Source organism: Trachemys scripta, chromosome 14 (genome assembly GCF_013100865.1).
Source record: "Trachemys scripta elegans isolate TJP31775 chromosome 14, CAS_Tse_1.0, whole genome shotgun sequence".
Lineage (NCBI taxonomy): Eukaryota > Metazoa > Chordata > Testudines > Emydidae > Trachemys > Trachemys scripta.
In genome coordinates, this window is record NC_048311.1 from 3,915,597 (window position 1) to 3,941,397 (window position 25,801).

Consider the following 25,801-nt stretch of genomic DNA (forward strand, 5'->3'; position numbering starts at 1 on the left):
AGCTGGGCAAATTTCTGGAGGAACAAATAGTTTATTCAATGAAAAATGCCTGAAACTATTTAGAAATGTGACACGAATAGTTTCAGCTATTCACAAAACGAAGGAGCTGCTGCTGACCCTCCCACCCCCCACCATGTTTAGCCCACTGGTTCAGACACTCACTTTGGCTGTGGGAAATCAAGGTTCAGTTTCCCCCCTTTGCCAGAGCAAGTATTGGAACAGGGGTCTCCTACTTCTTGGAAGCAAGCCCTAGTCAGTGAGCTGTGGGATATTCCAAGGTGGGGCTCTCCAGTTCACTCCTGGGGCCAAAAAGAGACACCAAGCAAGGCAATGAGTGGGTGGGGCACTTACCCAGGACATGAAAGACCCAGCTTCAAATCCCTGCTGTGGAACATGTCCACAATGAGTTTTATTTGCAAGTCTCAAAAACATTTAGATTTGGTTTTGCCCAGACCAAGTTTTTTAAAATATTTTTATTTCTTTTAGAACTGCCCTCACTCTGAACACATCGATTATCCACCCACCCCCGCAGTCAGGGCTGTGGATCGTGCCTCTCTGCCAGGTGCACTCTCTGATGTTTAGCCAGGGCCGATTTCTGACTGAAGCTCCTCCCGCTGTCCGCGCACTGGCAGGGCCTCTCCCCGGTGTGGGTTCTCTGGTGGACCCCCAGGTGGGACCTCTGCGTGAAGCCCTTTCCGCACTCGGGGCATGTGTAGGGCTTCTCACCTGTGTGGATCCTGTGGTGCGTCACCAGGTCCAATCTGCGGCTGAAGCCCTTCCCACACTCGGTGCATTTGAAGGGCCTTTCCCCAGTGTGCAGTCGCTGGTGGATGAGCAGGTTGGAGCGGCGACTGAAGCTTTTCTTGCACTCCGGGCATTTGAAAGACTTGTTCCCAGTGTCGATCCCCTGGTGGTGCAGGAGATTGGCCCGCACCTTGAACCCTTTCCCACACTGGGCGCAGCAGTAGGGCGTCTCTCCTGTGTGCACCCTCCGGTGGGCAAGGAGGCGTGAGCTGACCACAAAGCTCTTCCCGCAGTTAGGGCAGAGGTAGGGGCACTCACCGGTGTGAGCCCAGCGATGCTGGACCAGGTACGTGTTGTGGGTGAAGCGCTTCTCGCAGTCAGGGCATTGATAGGGTCTCTCACCTGTGTGGCTCCACTGGTGTTTCATGAGGTCAGAGCTCTGGGCGAAGGCTTTCCCGCACTTGGTGCACCGGTAGGGCCACTCCCCGGTTTGCACCCACTGGTGGTGGAGGAAGTTGGACCTCACCTTGAAGCCTTTCCCACAGTTGGGGCACGTGTAAGGTGTGGCAACACTGTGGGTTTTCTGGTGCTCTGTTAGGTTGGGGCTCTGGCTGAAGCCCTTCTTGCACTTGCGACACTTGTAGGGTAGCTCGCCTGTGTGGGTCCTCTGGTGTTTGACGAGGGAGGAGCTGTAGCTGAAGCTCTTTCCGCACTCGGCACAGCAGTAAGGTCACTCACCCATGTGGGTCCTCTGATGTTGGACAATGTTTGAGCTCCGGTGGAAGCTTTTCCTGCAGTCGGGGCAGCAGGCGTTCAGTGCTGGAGGGGTCTTTGTTGCGTCTCCAAGTCCCTTCGGACTTCCTCTACGCTTCTCTGGCTTGCGCTGGATGTCACAGGCATCTCCATGCTCGGGACTCTGGGAAACGTCCCCATCAGATCTTGATGATGTCCCATGTGGTTCCACTTGCTCAGGACCTTCCTGCTGAGAATTCTCCTCCTGGTTCTCATCCACCGTCCCATCACTTGCTGGGATAGAGAGAAAAACCAGACAGGAGTCATTCCCTGTGTGGGGTGGGGGGGAGAGGGAAGGAAACCTTAGAAGTGTGGAACAAACCAAGATAGCTGCCAGGGAGATGAAAAAATCAAGAGCTGAGTCCTTCCAAACCCTTGCCCAGCATAGCAAGAGGAAAAGACCAGTTTTGCCTCCACATCCCTGGGGGAGCTATAGCTGGGTGTCAGCCAGGAAGCCATGAGCCATGGCTGCCATGAGGATACAACACTTGTCGGGGACAAAACTGGCCTGGGTGAGATGGGACAGAACTGGGGGGCTCAAACGGGCTTTTTTGGGAAACCCAGCTGTTTCCTTCACTCACCGATGGCACGTCTCTGTCGCTTTAAGTGATTCCTCACCTGCGCGGGCATCTCTCGGGATCTGCTTTTCCTTGGCTCTCTGGAGAGCTGGGACCTCTCTCCCTCGTCCCAGCTGGGAGATCACGTCGGGTTTAGCCATCAGAAAACCCTAGTTATTGGAACTAAAACAGGAGAGATCAGGGTTTGTCGTAGATTTGCAGGATATTTTATTTAAAAACCCATGTTTTGACTTCTGGCCCCATTGTGGGCATGAAATCGGAACACAGCGGGACGTGTTCATGGAAAAGAAAACATTTGCCGAGGGGGGGAGGGTGTTTTGTAGAAGATCTCCGCTATATCAGTCTGTTAGACAACTCAGATAGCCCCATTATTGTAATATGTGAGCCCCGCACAATCTTTACAACACCCCTGCAAAGTAGGGAAGTGCTATTTAAGGAGAGATGGCCACACAACGGGGTTTGGTGGGTCAGACACATTTCTGGTGTAAATCCACATTCTGTGGCTGTAGAGTATGTCTACACCACCTGTGCCAGGAAGTCTCCCAGCCTGGGTTGAGAGACTTGGGCAAGTGTGAGCCCAGCTCTAGAAATGGCCGTGTAGACAGTGCGTTGGAGTTGTGGCTTGGGCTGGAGCTCAGGCTCTGAAGCCCACCTTCACCCCCAATCCTAGACAACTTCAAAGCACTGGCTATACAGCTATTTTTGTGAGGCCTGCTAGCCCGAATCTGTCGAGCCAGTCTGGAAGGCTCAGGGCTATGGGCTGTGTAGACACAGCTGTAGAAACCAGAGCCATGTCCAAAGATGCAGGACGCTCTGGGGAAGAGAGGGGCACAGTTATCGAGCACATTGCGGTAGCAGCTAGAAACCCCCAGGGAGATCTGCACCCCATGGCTGCACAGTGCAGACACATAGGGCAAGACAGCCTGGGCTCTAAAGAGTTTACTATTTAAATCCAAGCGATGAGATGAAGTACTAACATCCCCATTCTACGGAGGGGGAAACTGAGGCATGGAGCAAGACTAAGCAACTTCCCCAAGGTCACACGGAGAGTCAGTGGCAGAGCCAGGGACGGAACCCAGGTGTCCCAGTCCAGTGCCTGAAGCAGAGAGCCATCCTGCCAACCCTGGATGTGTTGATTGCAGGCCCTTAGCTATGCTCCAAGAAGTGCTGGCTGTGCCAGGAGTCAGTCCCAGGCAGCGCATCAAGCCAGCACTGCTGCTCCAGTCTCCCATAGGTTATGCTGGACACTGATGGTTACAGTTCTCATTCCTTGCTCACACCCTCCCCTAACCCCATGGAGACTCACTGCTCTCTGCATGTTACATTTCGGTTCACCCAGACCACAGCTGCACTCTTAGCTAGTGCACGGACTGGGAGGCAGCAGCTCTGGGACTCGCAGACCACTGGGAGCGGAGCTGGGGCGAGGAGGGGCCGTTGGTGCAGAGTCACTTTCCTGCCCGGCCCCAGCCCTTTCCCCGGGTCTCTCCCCTCACCTGCAGGCTCCGGCTCAGGGGCTGGTGTCGGCAGAGCCCAGGGCTGCCCTAGGGGCTGGTTCCAGCCACCGCAGAAAGTCCCCCGGCTGGGCACAGAGGGGGGTTAATGCAGGTCTCTCCCCGCACACACCCCGCTGGGGAGCAGCTGCGGCTCAGCCCGGGCTCAGATGCAGCCACCACAGCCTCTGACCCAGGAAGCTCAAGCCAGACAGTTAACAGAGACCAGCCTCCCCTCCCTCAGCATCACTAGAGCCCTCTTGCTGCAAAATCTGTGCCTGGCTGTGGTAGAGCAGGGACCAGAAGGATGCTGGAACAATTTGTACAGTGGGGGTGCTGAAAGCCATTGAACCAAACTGTAAACCCTGTTTATCATGGAAATAGGGTGACCAGCTGTCCTGATTTTATAGGGATAGTCCTGATATTTGGGGCTTTTTCTTATATAGGCTCCTAATACCCCCCCCCCATCCCGATTTTTCACACCTGTTGTCTGGTCACTCTACATGGAAACCACTTCAAGTGAGCACCCCCAGTTCCAGCACCTACACCAGGCCTGGCTCCTTTTCTCCTTGAATGCTGAGTCAGGCTGATTCTGAACAGCAGAGCCCCAGCCCCCTAACTCTGCTCATCCCTCACTGGCCCCTCACTTGTTTCCTCTCTGCGATAAACTGCCCTGGTCTTTTCAGCATCTCCCCATATAGAAATCTCTCCTCAGATCCCCAACCATCTCCTGTCTTTATCTGCACTCTCTCTGTTTTTGCACTCAGCACACACACCATACTCAGGGAAGGTTCACCTATCCTATATCATGGCAGTAGGATGTTTGCATTCCCTTCCTTAACACAGCCTGATGTTGGGAATCATTAAGCAAGGGATAGATAATAAGACAGAAAATATCATATTGCCTCTCTATAAATCCATGGTACACCCACATCTTGAACACTGCGTGCAGATGTGGTCGCCACATCTCAAAAAAGATATATTGGAATTGTAAAAAGTTAAGAAAAGGGCGACAAAAATTATTAGGGGTATGGAATGGCTTCCATATGAGGAAAGAGGAATAAAACTGGGACTTTTCAGGTTGGAAAAGAGACAACTAAGCGGGGATATGATAGAGGTCTATAAAATCATGACTGATGTGTAGAAAGTAAATAAGGAAGTTGTATTTACACAAGAACTAGGGGTCACCAAATGCAGCAGGTTTAAAACTAATAAAAGGAAGTATTTCTTCACACAACACACAGTCAACCTGTGGAACTCTTTGCCAGAGGATATTGTGAAGGCCAAGACTACAAACAGGGTTCAGAAAAGAACTAGATAAGTTTATGGAGGACAGGTCCATTAATGCCTATTAGCCAGGATGAACAGGGATGGTGTCCCTAGCCTCTGTTTGCCAGAAGCTGGGAATGGGTGACAGGGGATGGATCACTTGATGATTACCTGTTCTGTTCGTTCCCTCTGGGGCACCTGGCATTGGCCACTGTTGGCAGACAGGATACTGGGCTAGATGGACCTTTGGTCTGACCCAGTATGGCCGTTCTTATGTTCTTATGGCCTCCCTCCGCCCACCCTCCCAACTTTTGGCCTGCCCCGCACCCCGCAAGGGTGAGCGACAAGGGAGAGGGGACAGAGAGGAATGAGTGGGAAGCAGGGTCTTGGGGAAAAGGTGGCCCCTTTACACCCTACTCCAGTGAATTCAATGGGGGGACACCAGAGCCCCATTTTAGCCCCACCAGCTTCCTCTGCTTCAGGGGTGGGTCACTTTCTTCCCCCCCCCCCATCCTGAAGGAGGGGAGGAGACATTCCCTAACCTATGTGACTCCATCACTCTCTTGCTTCCCTCTGGCTGTACCCGGGGATGAGGGATGGAGCTGAGCCCTGGGTTGGGCTCCCCAGGATGGGGAGTGGATCCCAGTTGAGCTTCTCCTGGTGCCAGGAGACTGGTGCTGCTTGGAGTGCCGGGCTGGGCCCCGGGATGCAGCTGGGGTGTGATCCCCCTCCAGAGGGGTTGCTGAGCCCCAAACAAACTGGTCTGAGGGGCAGCACTGTGTTGCCTCCTCCCAAACTTGTCCACTGCCTGCTCGCTTGGTGAGGGGGGTCCCCTGGGGCAACAGATACCAGGCTGGGAGCAGGTGCCTGAGGGATGGGTCAGAAACAGGGAGAGAGGCCCCCTTGGGTGAGGGGCCTGAGCCAAGGTCCTATGGGCGATCATACCAGGGGGACATGAGGGGGGATCATGCCAGGGTTCTGCTGGGGCATGGGACTAACCCCAAGGACCTATGAGGGACCCACACTGGGTGGCTGGGGGATGGGGTTCACACCAGAGGGCAGCGATGCTTTTTGGTGTCTCATTCTCCTTTCTACCCTCACACATGGAGAGTCTTCACTACCCGTCCTGCGTTTCTCAGTCGCTGCTTGCACGCTGATCCTCACTCTTCAAAGTCACCTGCAAAGGGATGTTTTAACATTGAGTTTGTGCTTTTTTTTTTTTTTTTAATGATGTATAAAGGAAACCTCCATTTTAAAAATCCACCTCCCCTGCTTTTTCTGAACTGAGCAATATCAGGACGTCTGAATCAGACGCACCTGAGCTTTGCTGGGAGTTGGAGGCCTGAGACATGCGAACTGTGAGCTGTCACATATTCGCTGAAGAAGCAGTGTGTCGGACCACTAACAAAGTCATGTTTTCTCCCAAATGTTCAGTTTTCACTGGATTTGAATACAGCACAACAAACCCCAAATCTTCAAAAACCATGAGTCAGGTCCTTCCCAAGATCATGATATTACCTTGCAGATCATGAGATAGATAGATAGATAGTTAGATGGCTTTTTTATTTGCCTTCTACATTTTGAACTTTTATGACGCAATCAGGTCAAATTTGCAAGCTTTCCTTTTAAACCAACAGGGCAACTAACCGGCCATGAATAAATCTAGGTTGGAAATTGGAAGTGAAGTTCTGGAACAGCCTCTCAATAGTCGTAGTGGGGGCAAACAACCTAATTAATACTAAAATAGAGCTTGATAAATTCATGAATGGGATTATATGATGGGATTGCCTGCGAGAACGGGGGACTGGGTTACTCACTGGCCCAGAAGGGCCCCTCCCCTACATTCCTATATTTTTATAACTGAAAGCTGAGACTTTTGTGGAATAACATGAATCCAGGAGCTGGGACTTTCAGAAATGCACCAAAGATTGCAAGCCTCATGATGCAATTGTGAGAGCTGGCAACATTGTAAAATAGTTGTTAAAAACAAAGGAAAGATTCTGGTTTAGCCAGGTTCTAATACTGATGGGATAAGTAATGTAGTATGTTAACCTTTTATTGTAACTTTGCCTTAATAAAAAGTTTTTTTGGTTTTTAAAAGGAAAGCAGTTAAATAATCCTACTAAAAATACTTCGCTTTCTTCAGGGTGATTTTATCCCTTCAGAGTCCAGGGATGAGAGAGAGAGAGAGAGAGAGAGAGAGAGAGAGTGTGTGTGTGTGTGTGTACACACAGCTCTAGTCCTGGTTGAAATGTGTGGATGCTTCTGCAACAGAACTCATAAATAAATATATATTAAATAACAGAAATGCAAACTCTCTGTATTTTACTTACCAGTCTTCTGATAAGTCCCAGCTCCTGGACTCCTGTGATTATGGGAAAATCTCTGCTTTCACTTAGAAAAGGGGGTATGTTTCTTTTAAAAACAAACAAACAAACAAACATAAAAGCCTCCTAAACCACACCAAAACCAACACCACCCATGCCAAATAAACCTGGAAAACAGAACTCTTTAAAGGTTCCAAAAAGTAGAAAGCAAACAAAAGTAACTTCGACCTTTTAAAACCTCACCCCTTTTAAGCCCATCTTGTGATTATCCTGTGGTTTAGCTCGTGATTTTTTCTGTGACAACACTGGGGTCATAAAATCCCATTAACCCTTAACAGCCCGTCACTGGGCATGTGATACAGCAGAGGGGAAGTTCTCGGTCACGCCTTCCCTCATCACGAGGTAGGCAAGAGGACTCAGGAGCTGGGGCTGCAGCTGGGAGGAGGAACAGGGCTGAGTTTTCTCTGCTTGGGGGTTGCTGGACCTGGCAGAGCCGGGGGCGGTCACTGATAGCCGCCTCCCCCAGGCTGGAGGCTCGCTGAGCTGGGTGGGCCTCACTCAGCATCTGTATTAGTTCGCCCCCCAGCCTGGATCAGGGCGGCTCCATCCAGTGAGTGTTGCAGCTCGGCTTGGTATTGAGGGGAACAGGAAGGGGCTGGAGCAGTTGGGGCTCGTGTGGATGCTCGGGGGAGGGAGGAGCGGCTGTGCGGCTCCTGGATGGGACTTGCTGCTTGTGATCCCGAGCTGCCGTTGCTCCCCCGCAGGGTCTGTGCGGGGAGAGACCTGCACTGACCCCGCTCTGTGCCCAGACGGGGGGACTTTCTCCAGGGGCTGGAAGCAGCCCCTGGGGCAGCCCCGGGCTCTGCCGACACCAGCCCCTGAGCCGGAGCCTGCAGGTGAGGGGAGAGACCCGGGGAAAGGGCTGGGGCCGGGCAGGAAAGTGACTCTGCACCAACGGCCCCTCCTCGCCCCAGCTCCGCTCCCGGGGAGGCGGGGGGTCTGCGAATCCCAGAGCTGCTGCCCTCCCTGACCCCTCCCCAGTCTCTGCCCCCCTGAGCGCCTGCAGGAGCCGAGCCAGTTCCGGGAGAGCGAACGCACCGGGCCGGGCCAGGGACCGAGTCTCCCAGCCCGAGGGGAGGGGAGAGAGGATGGGATGGAGACAGGGGGAGAGACTGGCAGGGGCAGCAGAATCTGGGAGGTTTTTCTGCAGGGATGGAGTTAGGGGGAGATCGGGTGTGAAATGGACTCAAGTCCCATCTGAAACCTCCCCTTTCCCCCTGACAGGCTGCAGAACAAGGTCCATGGTTCACTCCTGATCATCCCCTTCTCCTGCGGGCCAGGGCAGGGAAATGGCTGGAGCAGAGCCTGCTCAGGTAGGAGGATTTCTCAGGGAGCTGCTGTGGGTTTGTCCTGTAGAGAGTCAGGCAGGAAATACACAGGGTAGGGTTGGGACAGGTGCCTGTTACCGGGAAGCAGGAATCTCCCCTCTTGGGTGGAATGAGACCCGACCCTGTGACAAACTGGGGACAGAACTGCCACATTCAAAGCAGCATCTTTGGGTGACTTTTTGTGATTGCGAGCGTGCGCAGCAAGGGAGCTGTTTCTGAGTTGGCCTCTCTCTGCCTAATAATACGTTAATGCTGCTCCTTCCACCCCAGGCTTTCACCTACCCGGGAGCTAGGCTGGTTTTGTTATCCACATTGTACTGACGAGGAAACTGAAGGACGGGGATGTGATGTAACTTTGAAGCCATGTTGCCCCGTTCTGCTCTAACCACTAGGTCACACCCCTGATTCCCACTTAGTCTCTCTGCGCTGCTGTTCCCTGTAATGCGGATGGGATGAGGGCCATGCGTGTACGGAGTCGGACGGGCCTTCAGGTCAAGACAAGCCTGGATTTGATCTTGTAGCATCAGACGCATTTTCCACAGCCGCAGCTCTCTGATCTGACTTTCCTTACATTGCAAAACAATTGCCAGGAGCTGCGACTGGACGACAGGGGATGGATCACTCGATAGTTGCCTTGTTCTGTTCATTCCCTCTGAGGCATTGGCACCGGTTGGAAGACAGGAGACTGGGCTAGACGGACCATTGGTCTGACCCAGGATGGCCATTCTTATGTCTGGAGCAGCAAGGAAGAGGCAAATCTGGGTGTGATGACAGAGCAGGTGTGCGTGGAGCAGCCTGGACTGAGGGACCAGTTTGGATGCAGATCTAACCTGGGGGGTTATGGGAACTGTCAGGACATAATGTATTGGGGAATGGAGCAGACACACCAGTCTGGGTCCCCTGTGGCTGAGCTGGTGGGATTGTGACTGAGGTAGAAAGTGCTGAGTGGCAAATGCCTGTTGTTTCAGGGACCGGTGACCTTCAAGGAAGTGGCTTTGTATTTCACTGACCCCAGTCAGAGGGCCCTCTACAGGGATGCCATGCAGGAGAACTATGTGAACAGGACCTCACAGGGTAAGGGAGCGTGTGTTTTCCCATTGTTTGTTAGAAACTGTGTAGTCCCTGCAGCTCTGGGATCGGCCTAGGTCTTCTAAATTTCTGTGATGAGGCCAGAACCACCGCGCTTCCTCCCATGGGACGAGAGATTTGGAAATGGAACGATCCTAAATCCTGTCTCCACCTCCTGGGCTTTCAAAGGGGCAGAGGGAGATTTCCCCAAGGGGTCCATGAATGTTCCCCCTCCATCCAAATCCCAGAACATTCTTCCCATAAATTCCCAGGACGGTTTAACCAACCAAGGTCTTTGCCTCTCTGCTGTCTCGTGAACAGGATCTCCGATTCCCAAACCCAATGCTGTCTCCTGGCGGCAACAAGAGGAAGAGCCATGGGTCTCGGATCACCAAGGCTCTGGGGAAAGGGAGAACCCGAGAGGAGACTGCCCAGGTGAGGAATCCATGAAACTGACACAGATGCCATCGGTGAGTGAAGAAGACAGCTGGGATTCCCACAAAGGCCCCATGAGCACCCCCAGTTCTGCCTCATCCCTTGTCCTGCCCCGATCAGGATTGTCCCCATCAGGGGTCATATCCTCATGGCAGATGTTGCTCATGGCTTCCCACCCGTCTTGACAGACACCTTGCAGAACCTCCCTCCCTGCTGAGTGTTCAGGGGGATGCAGAGGTAGACTTGCTCCTCTCTCCTCGGGGGAAGGGCTTGACTCCTGATTTTTCAGTCTCCACAGCAGTTATTTTGGTTTATTTTCTCCCCTTTGCTGTTCCCCACTCTGAGGTTTCCTTTCTCCCCAGTGCAGGGAATTGACTCCTGTCCAGATCATCCCACTCGCCTTGGGGAAATATTCAGGACCCGGAAAGACTCCCTGTTGTGCAAGGGCCCACGCCCCAGGGAGAGACTGAACATGTGCAAAGACTGCGGGAAGAGCTTCCGTCAGCGGTCCAACCTCCTGGCACATCAGAGGACCCACGGGGGAAAGAGACCCCACCCATGCGCTGACTGTGGCAAAACCTTCGGTGCCTTCTCCAACCTCCTGCGACACCAGCGTGGGCACGCCGGTGAGAAGCCCTACAAATGCCCCGACTGCGGGAAAGGCTTCGGGCACAGCTCAGCCTTGGTCACCCACCGGCGGATCCATACCGGAGAGAAACCCTACGCCTGCGGGGACTGCGGGAAGCGCTTCAACGTGGTCTCCAACCTGGTGCGTCACCAGCGGAGCCACACGGGCGAAAAGCCCTACAAGTGCCCCGACTGCGGGCGGCGCTGCAGTCAGCGCTCCCACCTGGTCACCCACCGGCGGCTGCACACCGGCGAACGTCCCTATGTCTGCCTGGAGTGCGGGAAGTGCTTCAACGTCAGCTCGGACCTCATCAAGCACCGGCGCATCCACACCGGGGAGCGGCCCTACGCCTGCAGCGACTGCGGGAAATGCTTCAGCGGCAGCTCCAACCTGCTGACCCACCAGCGGCTGCACACGGGCGAGCGGCCCTACAAGTGCCCTGACTGTGGGAAAGGCTTCACCATCAGCTCCAAGCTGATCGCCCACCAGCGCACCCACACCGGCGAGCGGCCCTACAGCTGCGCCGACTGCGGGAAGGGCTTCAGCGACCGGCCCCACCTGGCCCGGCACCAGAGCGCCTCCCGGCGCGAAAAGCGCTACAAGTGCTCCGACTGTGGGAAGGGCTTCACCACCAGCTCCTACCTCCTCACCCACCAGCGCAGCCACACCGGGGAGACCCCCTTCATCTGCGGCGACTGCGGGAAGAGCTTCGCCGTGGTCTCCAACTTGGTGCGGCACCGGCGCATCCACACGGGAGAGAAGCCCTTCCGGTGTGGTGAGTGCGGGCGGCAGTACAGCCAGCGAGCCCACCTCACCACTCACCAGAGGGTGCACACTGGGGAGCGGCCCTACGTCTGCCTGGACTGCGGGAAAGGCTTCAATGTCAACTCCTCCCTCACCAAGCACCGCAGGACCCACACCGGAGAGAAACCCTACGTCTGCCCCGACTGCGGGAAACGCTTCAGCCAGAGCTCCAATGTCATCACCCACCGCAGGCTGCATCACGGGGGCCACGGTGCCCTTGGTCCCGCGGCTAGGGCCAGCCAGCGGGAGTGATCCTCCGCCAGCCTGTCTGGGGCCAGGACATGGCAGCAGCTGACCCATGGGCTTTGTGAGACAGAGCCTTTTGCTGCCGCTGCTGCAGATCCAGCTGTCTGGAGACCCCGCGCCTCCTGCTGATCTGATGGGGAGTCTGGAGACACACACACACACACACACCCTTCTCCAGGGAAGGATGGGTAAGAACCCCCTCCCCCACTTCCACCAGTGCTTCCATCACCTTGGAGTGGATGACGACTCTGTTCCCCACGGCACCTGCCCGTTCCGCGCCCTGAGGTTGGGGGAGCAGAGACCTCCCTTCTCTCCAGACACCTTTGTTTAGTTTCCCGGTTCCGTGCCGTGTCCGGGTCACTTCCTGTCCGATGTGAATAAAAAAGTTCCCTCCCTGAAACTTCCTTCTACTTTCTTGAGAAGCTGGTGGAGCTTGTCTGGAGCCCTGTGTGCGGGGGGAATTACATAGCCCTGCATGCTGGGGCGGGGATTGGGGGGGAATTACAGAGCCCTCCTCTCGAGTGCTGGGGAATTAGGGAGGACGTGCTCAGTGGGTGAAGATTATTCCTAGATTCCAAGGCCAGAAGGGACCATTGTGATCATCTAGTCTGACCTCCTGTGTAACACAGGCCATAGGACTTCCCTGGAACAGTTCCCGTTTGAACCAGAGCCTGACTTTTAGAAAAAAAATTCAATCTTGATTTAAAGATTTTCAGTGATGGAGTCTCCATTATCACCCTCGGTAAGTTGTCCCGTTGGTCAATTACCCGCACTGTTAAAATGTGTGCTTATTTCCCGTCTGAATTTATCTAGCTTCAACTTCCAGCCACCAGCATGGGTGCAGAGCTGTCCCTAGGGTACGGCCAATCGGGGCGACAGCCCCGGGCCCCGTGCTTTGGGGGGCCCCGCGCTTCATGAGGAGGTGGGTGCCCGGCAGGGAGGTGAGGCAGGCGGGCGAGAGGGATGAGGAGGCAAACAGGGAGTTGAGCAGCGGCGGGGGAGGAGGGAAGGAGGAGTCCCCCCTACCAACCTCCCCCTCCTCCCAGCACCTCCTGCCCATCGGCGGGCCCCTCCAATCAGCTCCTCCCTCTCAGCGCCTGCTGCTGATCAGCTGTTTTGCAGCATCTGGCACTGGTGGGGAGGGGAGAGGAGCGACGGTGCAGCGCAATCGGGAGAGGGGGCGGAACTGGGTGGGGAGGGGACGGGAAGGGGCGGGGAGGTGGGGCAGAGCAGGGGTGGGAAGAAGCAGGGTGGGGCGGGGCCCTGGGGGAAGAGGTGGAGTGGGCGGGGCCTGGGCAGAGATGGGGGAAGCACCCCCCAGCAGATAAGTGCAGAGTTTCTATGTCCTGGGCCCCACACCCTGCTAGTGACAGCCCTGCATGCGGGAGAGATGGGTTATGTGGAGAATTAGGAAGTTGCAGGAGAAGAAACACAGGACTAGACCCTCTGCTGGCGAACAGTGGTACAGCTCTGCTGGAGTGGTTGGGGCAGCACTAGTTGATGATGATAATACCTAGTTCTGCTATAAGGCCATTCATCCAGAGATCTCAAAGCTGACGGAGGTGAATGTCATTGTCCCCCTGTTAGAGATGGGGAAGCGACTTGTCTGGGGTCCCCGGCCAAGCTTGGGATTTGGGAAGGAGGAGCCTGGGAACTATAGACCAATCAGTCTGACTTTGATACCTGAGAAGCTACTAGACCAAGGGTGGCCAAACTGCAGTTCGTTAGCCACATGCGGCTCTTTTACAGTTCAGGTGCGGCTCACGGAGCCCCCCCCCACCCCATTCTCCACCTATCAGACTGGGGGGGGAGGAGCTTGGGCTTCTGCCTGGTGGCGGGGCTAGGGGCTTCTGCCAGAGATGATTGGTGGCTGCTGAAAACGGGGGGGGGGGGGGGCACAATTTAAAGGTTTGCCCCCCCAACAGCTTGAGTCACGCCCCCCAAGCACACACCTCCTCTTACCCTCAGCAGTCCCTCCCTGCAGCTCCCAGGTGTTCCCTCGCTCCGCATGGAGAGGCAGCAGCAAACAGCTGGGAGCTGCAGGGAGGGCTCGCTGCTTTAGCTCCCCGAGTAGAGGCCGCAGCAAAAGCAGCGGCTCTCCCTGCAGCTCCCAGCTGTTTGCCGCTGTCTCTCCCCAGGGCCGCAGCTCCCGGCTTGCCAGCTCCAGCAGCTGTTATGCAGGGAGGGGGGTCCTAAAGCACCATGTAACCGAGCGGGGCCAGCAAACCCTGGCAAAAATTGGGGAGGGGGGGTATGTGACCCCATGTGCCTCCCTCCACATGCGTCACTTCAGGCTTCTGCCCAGCGGGACAGGAGGTCTCGGCTTCAGTCCCACAAGGCATGCCTGCTGGGGCTTGGAACTTCAGCAGGAGCAAGGCTTCAGCCCTGAGCCCTGGTTGGCATCTCCCATGGCACTGAGGCCTGAGACACCCCCCCACACACACACACCACCCGCAAGGCTGAAGCCCTGAGCCTCGGCAGTCACGCCCTGGTTCTTGAACTGAAGATTGCCATATGCGGCTTGGAGGGTCAGTAAGTTTGGCCACCCCTGTAACAGAGCAATGTATAACATTGTTTGCGAATTCCTGGAGGATGAAGGGGTAACCCGCACATCTAAGGACAATCACAAGGAGCCAGCATGGATTTACTAAGAACAAATCATGCTAAACCAGCTTGATTTTCTTCTTTGACAGAGTAACTGGTTTGGTGGATGGGGGAATGTGGTGGACATAACTTACCTGGACTTCAGCAAGGCTTCTGACACAGTCCCACATCACATTTTGATAAGTAAGCTGGAGAAATGCAGGCTTGGCAGAACTACCATTAAGTGGATATGTAATTGGTTAAACAACCGCAGACAAAGGGTAATTATTAATTGAATGATGTCAGATTGGAGGAAGGTCTCGGATGGGGTTCCACAGGGACCTGTTCTGTGTACAGTGTTGTTTAACATCTGCATTAATGACCTGGATGTAGGACTGGAGAGCATCCTGATCAGATTTGCAGATGACACATTTTGGAGAATAGAGCTAAAGTTCAGAGGCATCTTGATAAATGAGAGAACTGGGCTATAGACAACAAAATGAAATTCAAAAAAGGCAAATGTAAAGTGCTGCACTTACTGCAGAAAAACCCTATGCACAACTACAGAATGGGGGTAACTGGCTTGGCAGCAGCACTGCTGAGAATGACCTGGGAGTTACGTTGGATCACAGCCTCAACATGAGTCAGCAATGCGATGCTGTTGCAAAAAAAAAAAAAAAGCAAATGCAACTTTTGGTTGCATTAAGAGAGGCACAGCATGCAAGTCACGGGAGGTGATAGTGCCACTCTATTCCAAGCTGGTTAGGCCTCAGCTGGAGTGCTGTGCCAAATTTTGGTCACCAATGTATAGAAAAGATGTGGAGAAACTGGAAAGGATCTAGAGGCGAGCGACAAAGATGATCAAAGGGATGGAATGCAGCCATCTGAGCAAAGGCTGAAGGAACTGGGTATGTTTAGTTTGGAAAAGAGGAGATGAAGGGGGGACATGACAGCCGTCTTCAAATACTTGAAAGGCTGCCATAAAAAAGATGGAGAAAAGTTGTTCTCTCTTGCCACAGAGGGCAGGACAAGAGGCAGTGGGATCAAACTACAGCATAGCAAATGTAGATTAAATCTCAGGAAAAACTTCCTAACTGTAAGAACAATAGGGCAATTGAACAGATGCCTGGGGAGGTTGTGGAAGCTTCTTCACTGGAGGTTTTCAAAAGGAGGCTGGAGAGCCACCTCTCTTGGATAATTTACACACAGCAAACCCTGCATCTTGGCAGGGGATGAGATTAGATGACCCTTGCGGTCCCTTCTCACCCTATGATTCTGTGATTCCATGAATTGAACCCGAGTCGCAGGCCAGTGCCCTCTCTGCTAGGCAATTAGCACCCGTGTTGCATTATTCCCCAAAGGGCTAATGCCCCCCAGTTGAGGATCTCATCCCTGGGGGGCATTATACTGCAGAACCACTTCAGTGAACAAGCCGTGACTTTTGAAACGTGTTCACTGTCACTTTTCCCCTCAAGCAGATTGATCACCTGTAACGGGAAACTTAGAAGCAACTTTCTAAGGGCTTATCTACGCAGGGAAGTTATTCCAAAATAAGCTAGGGTATGAGTGTAAAGCACAAGAGCTATTCCACAATAATTCCTTGTGCGGATGCTCTTATACCATATCAAGAGTGACTTTTTGTGGTTTAGCTTAATCTACTTCCAAAATCATTCAGCAATAGCTGTTCCGGTCTCTTTCCCTATGTCGACAAGCCCTTAATCAACTACGAATATTTGGGGAAACCAGGTTTTAAATTCTCCCATGTGATTATTCATGCCAGAAGTGGGTCTTTACTTGCCCAATCAGGCATAGAAATAAGGCCATGTGACTTATCTGACCCCCTCTATTGCAACTTGAGCATTGCAGCTTGATGCTTCAGAGAGTAAGTGCTCATCCTTAAACCAGAGAGCAAACAATATTTGAGTAGAGATTTGCCAGATAAATTGGAGGTAAGCATCATCTTCTTGCAGATAATAGGGGTGTGGGGCGGGGAAGGGATATGTGTTGTGTGTGGGTGGCTGATGAGATATGATATGAGACTGATGGTGGGGATCAGAGAGTTCACTGGGCGCTGTCTGAATTGGGGGTTTGATAGTGTGATATCCGCATGGGGCAGAGACCAAGGCATGAGGTCCTTTTGAAAGGAGACGCAGCCCTTTCCAGTTGTCTCAGCTCTGCTGGGTTACAGACCAAGTACACATAGAGCATCTGTGGTCCATATGTCCTGCTACAATGTCCTGTGCACCTTGGGCCCTGCCTGCTTTGTGTGAGAGCAGCAGCACAGCTGTCCCCGCAGAGGGAAAGGGTCTGTTTAACCGGGACTAAGGCCACTGGAAGATTGTGTGGGGGCCACTTCAGGGGGCTCAGGAGTGTAGTTCAGACAGGGCCGGTGCTACCATTTAGGCAAACTAGGCGGTTGCCTAGGGCGCCAAGATTTGGGGGCGCCAAAAAGCAGTGCCCCCAATTTTTTTTTATAGCATTCCTGGGCTGGGCTGCCGCGCGGTCACTGCTCCACTTCTCCCGCCTCCCAGGCTTGTGCCGCCAATCAGCTGTTTGGCGCCGCAAGCCTGGGAGGGGAGGAGAATTAGAGCGGGGGCGGCGTGCTCGGGGAGGAGGCGGAGCAGAGGTGAGCTGGGGTGGGGATCTGCTGCACAGCTCCCGGGCGGGGGAGCTGCCACGGGGGGGGGGGGCGCCTCAGGGCAGGGGGGGGAGCTGCCTCAGGGCTGGGGGCGCAAGGTGGAAGTTTCGCCTAGGTCGCAAAACTTCCTTGTACCGACCCTGAGTTCAGAGCTTTCAGGTGTAGGGGATTCAAGCTGAACGCTAACTAAGCACCAAAATAAGAATGGTCAGGGAGACCCCCAGTTCCCTATGGCAAAGAATCCCTCAGCCTGAGCTGTGAGTGGGCAGAGTGCCAAGGGGAGACAAAAGCAAGGAGATGGGACCTGCCAATTACTTTGTAAAATGAGACCTCACCTGCCTCAAAGTCCAGAAAAATTCCCTCCCGGATGGGCCTGATGCTCACGGGAAGAGGGGAAAAGCTTCGTATTCATATCCACTTATCAGTCTTACCAGTCTCCATTCTCATAGGGCAGTTCATCCCTCCACTTCCTGCTCATAGATTCCCTACCACGTCCCAGTTCTCATTCAGTGTCATCTCCCACCTCCATCTCCCCATGACGCCTCCCGCCCACCCACGAATCCCTCAGCCCCCAGAACTTCAGGGCATGTGTCAAATCTCTCAGGATTGTCGGGCAGATCCTGTCGTGTGTCTCCCATCGCTCACTTTTCTGATCTGAGGTTGGGCTGAGCCGTGTCTGGATCCAGAGTCGCATCCACTGGGGGAGAGAGTGTCAGGGCCGGGGACAGAGGTTGGTCACTGGGATTAAAGGGAAAGTAACCTGCACCCCCATTAGTAGCTGTTTAGTCCCTAATTTTAGATCAGTCACTGATGGAAATAGAGGCAAAGCATCATAACCCACAGGACAGAGTGGGCTTTTCCTCCCTGCCCTGTATAGTCCCTGGGGCAGGAGGCAGGGTCTGCAGAATAAACACAAAATCCCCCATCTCTGGGCAGCTTCAGGCCTCTCTCAGCTCCTATGGGAACTCTTGGGAGGGGATTGGATCCCCCTGCAGCCTGAGCTGGACTCAGGAATCACCCGCTCATGATATCGGCCACACTGTTCCGTCCACTACCGAAGAGGGGTCGGGAGTGAAGGGGTTGGGGTAGAAGGCTCTGGGGAGGGGCCTCCCTTGTGAGCCGCAGAGGATGGAACCCTGCCAGCTTCATCTGATGCTGTTGCTGTCCGTCCGTCCCTCCCTCCCTCCCCACATTGAACCAACTCTGGCCGCCAGAGTGGGTTTGGAGGGGCTGGAGGCAGAAGCGGCAGAAGGTCCTTAAAATTGGGGGGGCCACCAACACCTGAACTGTGACCCCACTGCCCCACCCTCAAGGCCTCGCCCCCCCCCCATGCTGCCCCTCCCGCTGAGGTCCTGCCCTCACACTGCCCATTCCCCTGAGGCCCCATCCTTTCACCACCTATTCCCCGCAAGCTCCTGGTCTCGCACCACTGCTTCCCCCACCGAGACCCTGCTCCCGCGCTGGCTCATCCCTCCGAGACTCTGTCCCCTGCTTGCTCCTCTCCGTCCGTCACACCCCTCTCCCCCCCGGCTCTCCCTTACAGCTGTTAAAAAGTGAGGGGGCCATGATCCCCTGGCTCCCCCCGGTCTGGTGTCCCTGGCTGGGGGTTGGGACAGATGCACAGAAGACTTTATGGGAGGAGTTCCAGAGTCAAATTATGCCCCATCCCTGATGCAGTCACATTTGGGGTGGCGGAGCATGGGCCATACATTGAGTCCAGAGCCCAACTCCTACCTCACACTGATGAGTTAACAAGCTCCATCCATGTGCAGCTTAGGACCTGCACATCTAAGCCTGCCAGAGCCCCTGGCTTGTCTGACTGGGTGTACAGACACACGACAGGATCTGCCTGAAAAGCCTGAGAGGTTTGAACTTTGTGTGTGTCCTGGGCACTGATGGATTCATAGGCAGATATTACTGGGTGGAGGAGGTGGGAGACAAGATAGGCTGGGACCCAAGGGTTTGTAGGGAATCTGTGAGTAGGAAGGGGCCGCTCACACTCACAGCTGGGAATGGATACTGGGCCATGAGGCTGAGGGATGGAGAATACAATGCCTGTCCCTCCCACTTGACCCCCTGTCCCGTGAGCGTCAGGCCCAGCCAGGTGGGGATTTTCCTGGACTATGAGTCAGGCGAGGTCTCATTTTTCAATGTGACTGACAAGTCCCATCTCTTCATTTTCACTGACACCTTCTCCAGGATGCTACGCCCTTATTTCTGTCCTGGTTTCAGTGCTGGGGGTAAAAACGCAGCTCCCCTGATAATCTGCCCGGTCCCAGCCCAGGCCAGAGGGAATCTCTGTCCCTGACAGTGACACCCATGGCCGAGACTGTCCCCTCCCAGTGCTGACCCTCCCCAGACAGCCTGCAGCCCTGCACGCTCATAGACTTTAAGGCCAGAAGAGCCCATCATGATCATCTAGTCTGACCTCCTGTGCATTGCAGGCCACAGAGCCTCACTCACTCCTGTAATAGACCCCTAACCTCTGGCTGAGGTACTGATGTTCTCAAATCATGGTTTAAAGACTTCAAGTAACAGAGAATCCACCATTTACACTAGTTTAAACGTGCAAGTGACCCATGCCCCATGCTGCAGAAATCATTGGGGCCAGATGACGCCCCCAGGCAGTATTGTCTTTTCCCCTTCCTCCATGGCTCCATCCTGGCCCCAGACTCTCGCCCCACCCAGGAAAACCCTGCCTGCCTTTAGCTCCTTGGAGCTCTCTGCAGTGTAAGGACACTGGGAGTAGACACCACCACCCCACCCAGACAGCTCCAGTGCCCCCTGCCCACATTGACCCTTGCCCAATTCCTCACCTTTCTATGTGGGGAGGGAGGATCCCACTTGGCATGGACTGCAGCTTTCTGTGATTTCTATGGTTCTCCCAGCCAGTGGCAGTTTACCACAGAGGCCAACAGGGGCCCCCAGAAAAATCCCCCCCCCCAGTGGCCCTGGAGGAGCTCTCGCTCCCTGCTGCGGGACTGGGGCTGAGGTGAGGGCACAGAGCTTCTCTGGTCTTGGGGCTGCAGCAGGGGATGGGTGGGTAGAAAGGAGCAAGCAAGTGGGGGGAGGAAGGGGGTGTTGTAAGGAAGAGGTGGAACGGGGGTGGGACTACAGATCTGGCACCAGGGCCCCTCACTTGCTCCGGCTCAGGGCCCCAAGAGACTTTAATCCCCCTCTGGTCCCAGCTCAGAGTGCACATTTCCCCTCGTATCTCAGGGGATGTCTGTCCCCACACAGGACACTGCAGTAGATAGGGTGAGCTGTCCGGGACTTTGTCTCCCTGTGGCCTTGGTGATGGGTCGGGGGACCTGGCTTCAGTTCCAGCTGATCTGTATGGCTTGGGGGGAGAGTAGCCCCAGGGTCTGTTTTAGCTCTGCTGACACTCCTCTCCGGAGTCAAGGATCAGCACTCACTCCTTCTCCGGGGCTGTCATTTGCAGCCCTTTCCTCTTGAGGAACAGCATCCCCCTCAATGCGGTTTCCTGCATCTCCATTGCTGGTGCAGTGAGTTAGCCATTCTCAGCTCTCCCAACTTTTCAGTGCGACCCCCTACAGCTCTCCCAGCCCTCCACATTCCCCCACACCCTCCCTTCTCATCACATCGTAGCAGGCCTCAGGCTCTCACCTTCCTCATCCTGCCACTGCCTCTCGGCCCAAGGATTTCTGTGCCAGAAGAAACTGCTGAGTCTCCTGTAACCAGGGGCCTGAGACTCAGCATGCTTTTGTTTTATTATTGATAAATTTTCATATTTCAGCCATCGGGGAAGTCTCACAGACGAGAGAGGAGAAAATGAGCGAAAACAAACGGCCGTGAGACAAATAACCATTTGGGGAATGGATCCCAAACAGCAAGGCCTAGCAGCCAGTCCCATGGGGGCTTTGAGGGGATTACAAGGTCTATGGGGTGTCCATCCCCCAGGTAACAAATTTAGATGAGTGGGGATCCCACCCCAGGTGCTGGGGGAAGCTAGGCACAGGTCTCGGGAGTGAGGCATGGCCCGAGTATCCTTCTCCAGGGATAGGGAAGGGAGAGGCGTCCATCCCAGGCACAGAAGGCAGATGGGAGGATCTCTTTCCTCCCATGCCATGAAGCAAAGGACTTAGAAGCTGGGGCTGCAGCAGGAAGGTGGAGCCGACCAGGGTCTCTCCTCCTCCGCCTGCCGAGCCAGAGAACGGTACCGATCAGGCTGGAGTAGGTTCTGCTGTCTCCTGACCCCAGAGACAGGCAGCTGGCGACTGAATGCCCCCTGGCATTCCTAAGAACTGCAAATGCTCTGGGGCTGGGACGGGCGTTTGTTCAGTTGTAAGGTCTATTCACACAGTGAAGTATCTGATGCACAACCAGGTTGGATCTCTGCCGGAAGCTCTTCCCGCAGCCCAGGCAGGGATAGGGTCTCTCGCCCGTGTGGACTCGCTGGTGCGTCATGAGGGACGAGCTGTAGCTAAAGCTCTTCCCGCACTCAGAGCAGGCGTAGGGTTTCTCTCCCGTGTACAAACAGCGCCCCCCAACAACCAGCTCCCAACCTCCCCGTGACACCCCCTAACCCTCCAGCTCCCCACACACCCCAGTGATAAGCACCCTCCTCGCACCTCCAACCCCCCACTTCTGAACACGCCCACCCCCAGCACCGGAGCATCCTCCAGCTCCGCACAAACCCCTTGGAGATCCACTCCCCCAGCTGCCCGCTGGGGATCCCCACTGTGCTCCCCAGCTGCCCCCAGGGCTGCAGCAGGCTCCGGGGTATGGGCTCCTGGCACCGGGGGCAGCACTGGCTCTGCTCCGCTTCCTCCCAGCGCTGAGGGTCGGGGAGCGGCGCCCGGCGTGCAGCGCTCCCTGCCCGGGCCAAGGGGCAGCCGCCGGGTTTGAGCTGCCAGGGCTCAGGGGAAGGTTTTGCAATGGGACATAGGAGGGTGGGGTGGGGTGTCTCCTTGCCGGGGATTGGCTGGTGCCTGGGGCCTCTCCAAGGTGTGGGTGGATCCAGCTGTAGTGAAAACCAAACCCAAACCCCTCCAGGCTGAGACGATCTCAGGCCGGGGGGGATGGGCAGGGAGTCCGGACACCTGGTTCTATTCCCGGCTCTGTGGGAACAAGGCTTCTTCCATCCTGAGACAGTCCCTGGGAGTGTTGCTACCCGACTGGGTATTGAAGGGCACAGGAAGGGACTAAACCAGCCGGGCTCCAGCAGCTGATGCTGGGAGGGGAAAGGAGGGAGGCAGGCGCTGCTGGGGGGGAAAGGAAGAGGAATCAGAGCCCAGGCGGATCCTGATGTGGGTTAGTGCTAAAGCCTGATGGAAGATGCTGCTGCCTCTGTTGTGACCTGGGAGCCCGGGCTGAGCAGCTGCTGCGTGGGGTCTGTGCGGGGGGAGACTTGCATTAAACCCCCTCTGTGCCCAGCCCTGATGTGGGAACTTTCTCCGGTGCTTGGAACCAGCCCTGGGCTCTGCCGACACCAGCGCCGGAGCCAGAGCCTGTAGGTGAGGGGAGAGACCCGGGGGAAAGGGCTGGGGCCGGGCAGGAAAGTGACTTTGCACAGTCTCAGATTTGGCAGTCCCAGTCTCCTGTTATTTTATGCTTTTCTTAAAGCCCCAGGTCCTCTAGTCCAGTCCAATGGTTCTCAACCAGGGATAGATGTATTCCAGGGGGTGTGCAGAGGTCTTCCAGGGGGTAGATCAACTCACCTAGCTATTTGCCTAGTTTTACAACAGGCTACATAAAAAGCCTAGTGAAGTCAGTACAAGCTAAAATTTCATACAGACAAAATGAGAAATGAAGCAATTTTTCAGTACCAGTGTGTGGTGACACTTCTGTATTTTTATGTCTGATTTTGTAAGCAAGTCGTTTTTAAGTGAGGTTAAATTTGGGGGTATGCAAGACAAACCAGCCTCCTGAAAGGGGGACAGTCATCTGGAAAGGCTGAGAGCCACTGGTCTGGTCCAGTGTTTCTCCCGCTTTTTGGAGACTGATCTGCTGCCTTTCTAAACTGTGTCTGGGAGATCTCAGGGCAGACACTGCCCTTCTAGTCCAGGCGTTAGGGTGAGACTCTCAGCTGTCATTAAAACTCAGCTTCTAGCCTTCAAGGTTGCACAGAAAAGCTTGATGACTTAAGTAAAACCACAATAGCCTAAATGCACACAAACCGAATCTGCAATTTTTTTAATTTTTATTTTTAGCAAATGTCATGATTTTGGGGGGCTGGCTCACGATTTTGGGGTTGTCTGCACGAAGTTTTTTGGGGCAGTGAAATTTCCCTTTGCTATGCGGAGGGTTTAAAAATGTCTTTGGGAGAGTCTGGGTCTGGGCTGTTACAAAGTGACCAAATGATTTCCCAGCCAGGCAGAGTCTTTCTGCAAGGAAAGAGCCTGTTGAGAATTGGGGAGTGAAATGAACTAAAACTCCTTCTGCAATCACCCCAGTCATTCCTCTTGCCCTGACAGGCTGCAGAATAACATCCACGTTTCGCTCCAGATTGTCCCATTCTCCTGAGGGGCCGGGTAGAGGAATGGCTGCAGTGAAGCCAATTCAGCTAGGGGATTTCTCAGGGACCTGTCCTGAAGGAGACACAAGAGGAGAAAGAGAGGGGGACAGGGTGTGAGAAACCTGCTGGGACTTGTTGAATCTGGGTCCTGGTTTATAGGAACAGGCCTGTTGGAAGAGGGCAGAATTCCCCCAATTTATGGAACAGTAAACAACCCCCTGAAGAGAAATGGGGAAACTTGCCAGCCTCTCCATGTGGAAGCTTGAGCCCAGTAGCCAGAGGCTACTATGAAATATGAAGGGGCCACCCAGCAGTGAGGCCCAGGGGAGCTGCCCTATCCCCTCACATCCAGCAGCTAGCAATGGGGAACGTATTGGGATTCACACCTGGGCTCCGTCCCTGTCCCCTGCTTGGTGCCTCCATCTCCTGTATCAGCTAGTAGATGTGTGATTAAATGTGATGGCGCCCCCCTCCTTTGTCTTCTGGGAAGGACAAGAAGCTCTCTCTTTCTCCTCACCCCCTGAAGCCTCCTGGCTGCTTTGGCTCTCCCATAGCTTCCATTTTATTGGCCCTCCTCCCCTGTGAATAGTGGGATTGTGGCTGGGGCAGCAGGTACTGAGTGGGTGACTGTGGCTGTTTCAGGTGCCAGTGACCCTAGGGGAGGTGGCTGTGTATTTCACCGAGGGGCAGGGGGCTCTGCTGGACCCCGGTCAGAGTGCCCTCTACAGGGACGTCATGCAGGAGAATTACGTAGGGTTACCATATTTCAGCGAGCAAAAAAGAGGACGGGAGGAGCCCCACCCTAGCCCCGCCCCTGCCCCTCCCACTTCCCGCCCCCCCTGACCTCCCAACCCTCCCCCCGTTCCTTGTCCCCTGACTACCCCCTCCTGGGACCCCTGCCCCTAACTGCCCCCCAGGACTATCTAAGCCTCCCTGCCTCTTGTCCCCTGACTGCCCCAACCTTTATCCACACCCCCACCCCCAGACAGACCCCTGGGACTCCCACGCCCCATCCAACCACTCCCCACCCCCTGACATCCCCCCCCCAGAACTCCCAACCCATCTAAACCCCTCTGCTCCCTGTCCCCTGACTGCTCCGATCCCTCTCCCCACTCCTGCCCCCTGACAGCTCCCCCCCAGAACTCCCAGCCCCCTACCCCCCGCTCCTTGTCCCCTGACTGCCCCCTCCTGGGACCCCTGCTCCTAACTGCCCTCCAGAACCCCACCCCCTACCTAAGACTCCCTGTTCCTTGTCCCCTAACTGCCCCCTCCTAAGACCCCCCCCAACTGCCCCCCAGGACCCTACCCCCTACCTGTACCCTGACTGCCCAAAACTTTCTCCACTCCCCCCCAAAAGCCCCCCCCCCCCGTTTCTTGACTGCCCCCTCCAGAACCTCCCTGCCCCTTCTCCTGCCCCCCCCTTACCCTGCTGCTCAGAACAGGGTGTTGGGCTCTGTGCGAGCCGGACACGTGGCTAAGCTCCCCAGCACAACAAAACCCGGTCCCTGGCCCTGCACAACAAAACCCGGTCCCTGGTCCGGACCGGGTTGCAGGGGAGAGCTGCCCTTGTATCAGCACAAAGTGCTCTCGCTCCCGTTTTGCTATGCTGCATGGCAGAAACCGCTCCCAGTTGCAAAAGGGGAGGGCTGCACTTTGTGCTGAGACACTTGCTCAGAATGCAGGGCGGAGCTCCTCTCCAGCTGCTCCGGAGTCCAGCCCGGGACTTTCCTGCAGCCCTCCCAGCCGCTCGCTCTGCTGTGCCGGGGGAGGGGGAAATCCCGGACATTGTGAGTGCTTTACAAATTCCCCCCCCGGACGCTATTTTTAGCACAAAAAGGAGGACATGTCCGGGTAAATCCGGACGAATGGTAACCCTAAATTACGAGACGATGACCTTGCTGGGTAGGGGATTCCTGTCCTTTTGATTTACCCCCAGGGGAATTCTGCTCATTCTGCGGATGTGCAGAATTCATCTGTATCGTATAATTTTGTATTTTCCCGCATAAGAAATGTTTTGCCTAAGAAGTGCTGCAGTTCCTCCTTTTACCCACCAGAGGCCATTGTGGCACCAGAACAGCAGCACCACAGCGGCCTCTGGTGGGCAAAAGGTGAAACTGCAGCACTTCTTGGGCAAAATGTATTTTATGCGGGAAAATACAAAATTTTGAGCCCCATGCTGCAGAATTTTTCCAGGAGTAGAGTTTATCACAGCACCCTGCTTGCGGAGCCAGGTCAGGACAGAGAGGGACACACAGGGCTGCTGGGGGATCACAGACTGGGGTTCAGAATGGGACAGACTGGAGCATGGGCTCAGGAGCTAATGAGGTGACAGT

At 55.0% G+C, this 25,801-nt stretch overlaps 4 protein-coding genes across 8 annotated transcripts in view; 2 read left to right on the forward strand and 2 right to left on the reverse strand.

Annotated features, from left to right (window-relative positions):
- Positions 1-302: 302 nt before the first annotated feature.
- LOC117887578 (zinc finger protein 79-like) lies at positions 303-1,474 on the reverse strand (the record flags this gene model as incomplete). Its single annotated transcript, XM_034790223.1, has 1 exon — positions 303-1,474. A coding segment is annotated over one exon (942 nt), but the record flags the coding sequence as incomplete, so codon positions are not given.
- LOC117887209 (zinc finger protein with KRAB and SCAN domains 8-like) lies at positions 1,450-7,601 on the reverse strand. Of its 3 annotated transcripts, none has more exons than XM_034789568.1 (4): positions 7,444-7,601; positions 5,975-6,050; positions 2,155-2,276; positions 1,450-1,770 (listed from the first exon to the last, which is right to left on the reverse strand). In XM_034789568.1, exons 3-4 carry the CDS (start codon positions 2,252-2,254, stop codon positions 1,475-1,477), a joined length of 396 nt encoding a protein of 131 aa, XP_034645459.1. In that variant the 5' UTR covers positions 2,255-2,276; positions 5,975-6,050; positions 7,444-7,601; the 3' UTR covers positions 1,450-1,474. The 3 variants fall into 3 exon arrangements, with proteins under 3 accessions (XP_034645459.1, XP_034645457.1, XP_034645458.1); XM_034789566.1 differs by having other exon boundaries at positions 5,926-6,050; XM_034789567.1 differs by lacking the exons at positions 5,975-6,050; positions 7,444-7,601 and having other exon boundaries at positions 2,155-3,937.
- Positions 7,602-7,672: 71 nt separating this feature from the next.
- LOC117887158 (zinc finger protein 665-like) lies at positions 7,673-12,161 on the forward strand. 3 transcript variants are annotated; one of them, XM_034789465.1, is made up of 5 exons: positions 7,673-7,810; positions 8,485-8,573; positions 9,557-9,662; positions 9,978-10,091; positions 10,454-12,161. In XM_034789465.1, the coding sequence occupies exons 2-5, from the start codon at positions 8,550-8,552 to the stop codon at positions 11,773-11,775; spliced, it is 1,566 nt and encodes a 521-aa protein (XP_034645356.1). In that variant the 5' UTR covers positions 7,673-7,810; positions 8,485-8,549; the 3' UTR covers positions 11,776-12,161. The 3 variants fall into 3 exon arrangements, with proteins under 3 accessions (XP_034645356.1, XP_034645357.1, XP_034645359.1); XM_034789466.1 differs by lacking the exon at positions 7,673-7,810 and adding an exon at positions 7,867-8,096; XM_034789468.1 differs by lacking the exons at positions 7,673-7,810; positions 8,485-8,573 and having other exon boundaries at positions 9,633-9,662; positions 9,978-10,126.
- A 9,823-nt stretch (positions 12,162-21,984) lies between these two features.
- Positions 21,985-25,801, forward strand: part of LOC117887579 (zinc finger protein 436-like) — a 31,801-nt gene continuing 27,984 nt past the window's right edge. The window contains exon 1 of the mRNA XM_034790224.1: positions 21,985-22,467. The gene's annotated coding sequence lies outside the window, so the exon portion shown is untranslated. The remainder of the gene's footprint in view (positions 22,468-25,801) is intronic.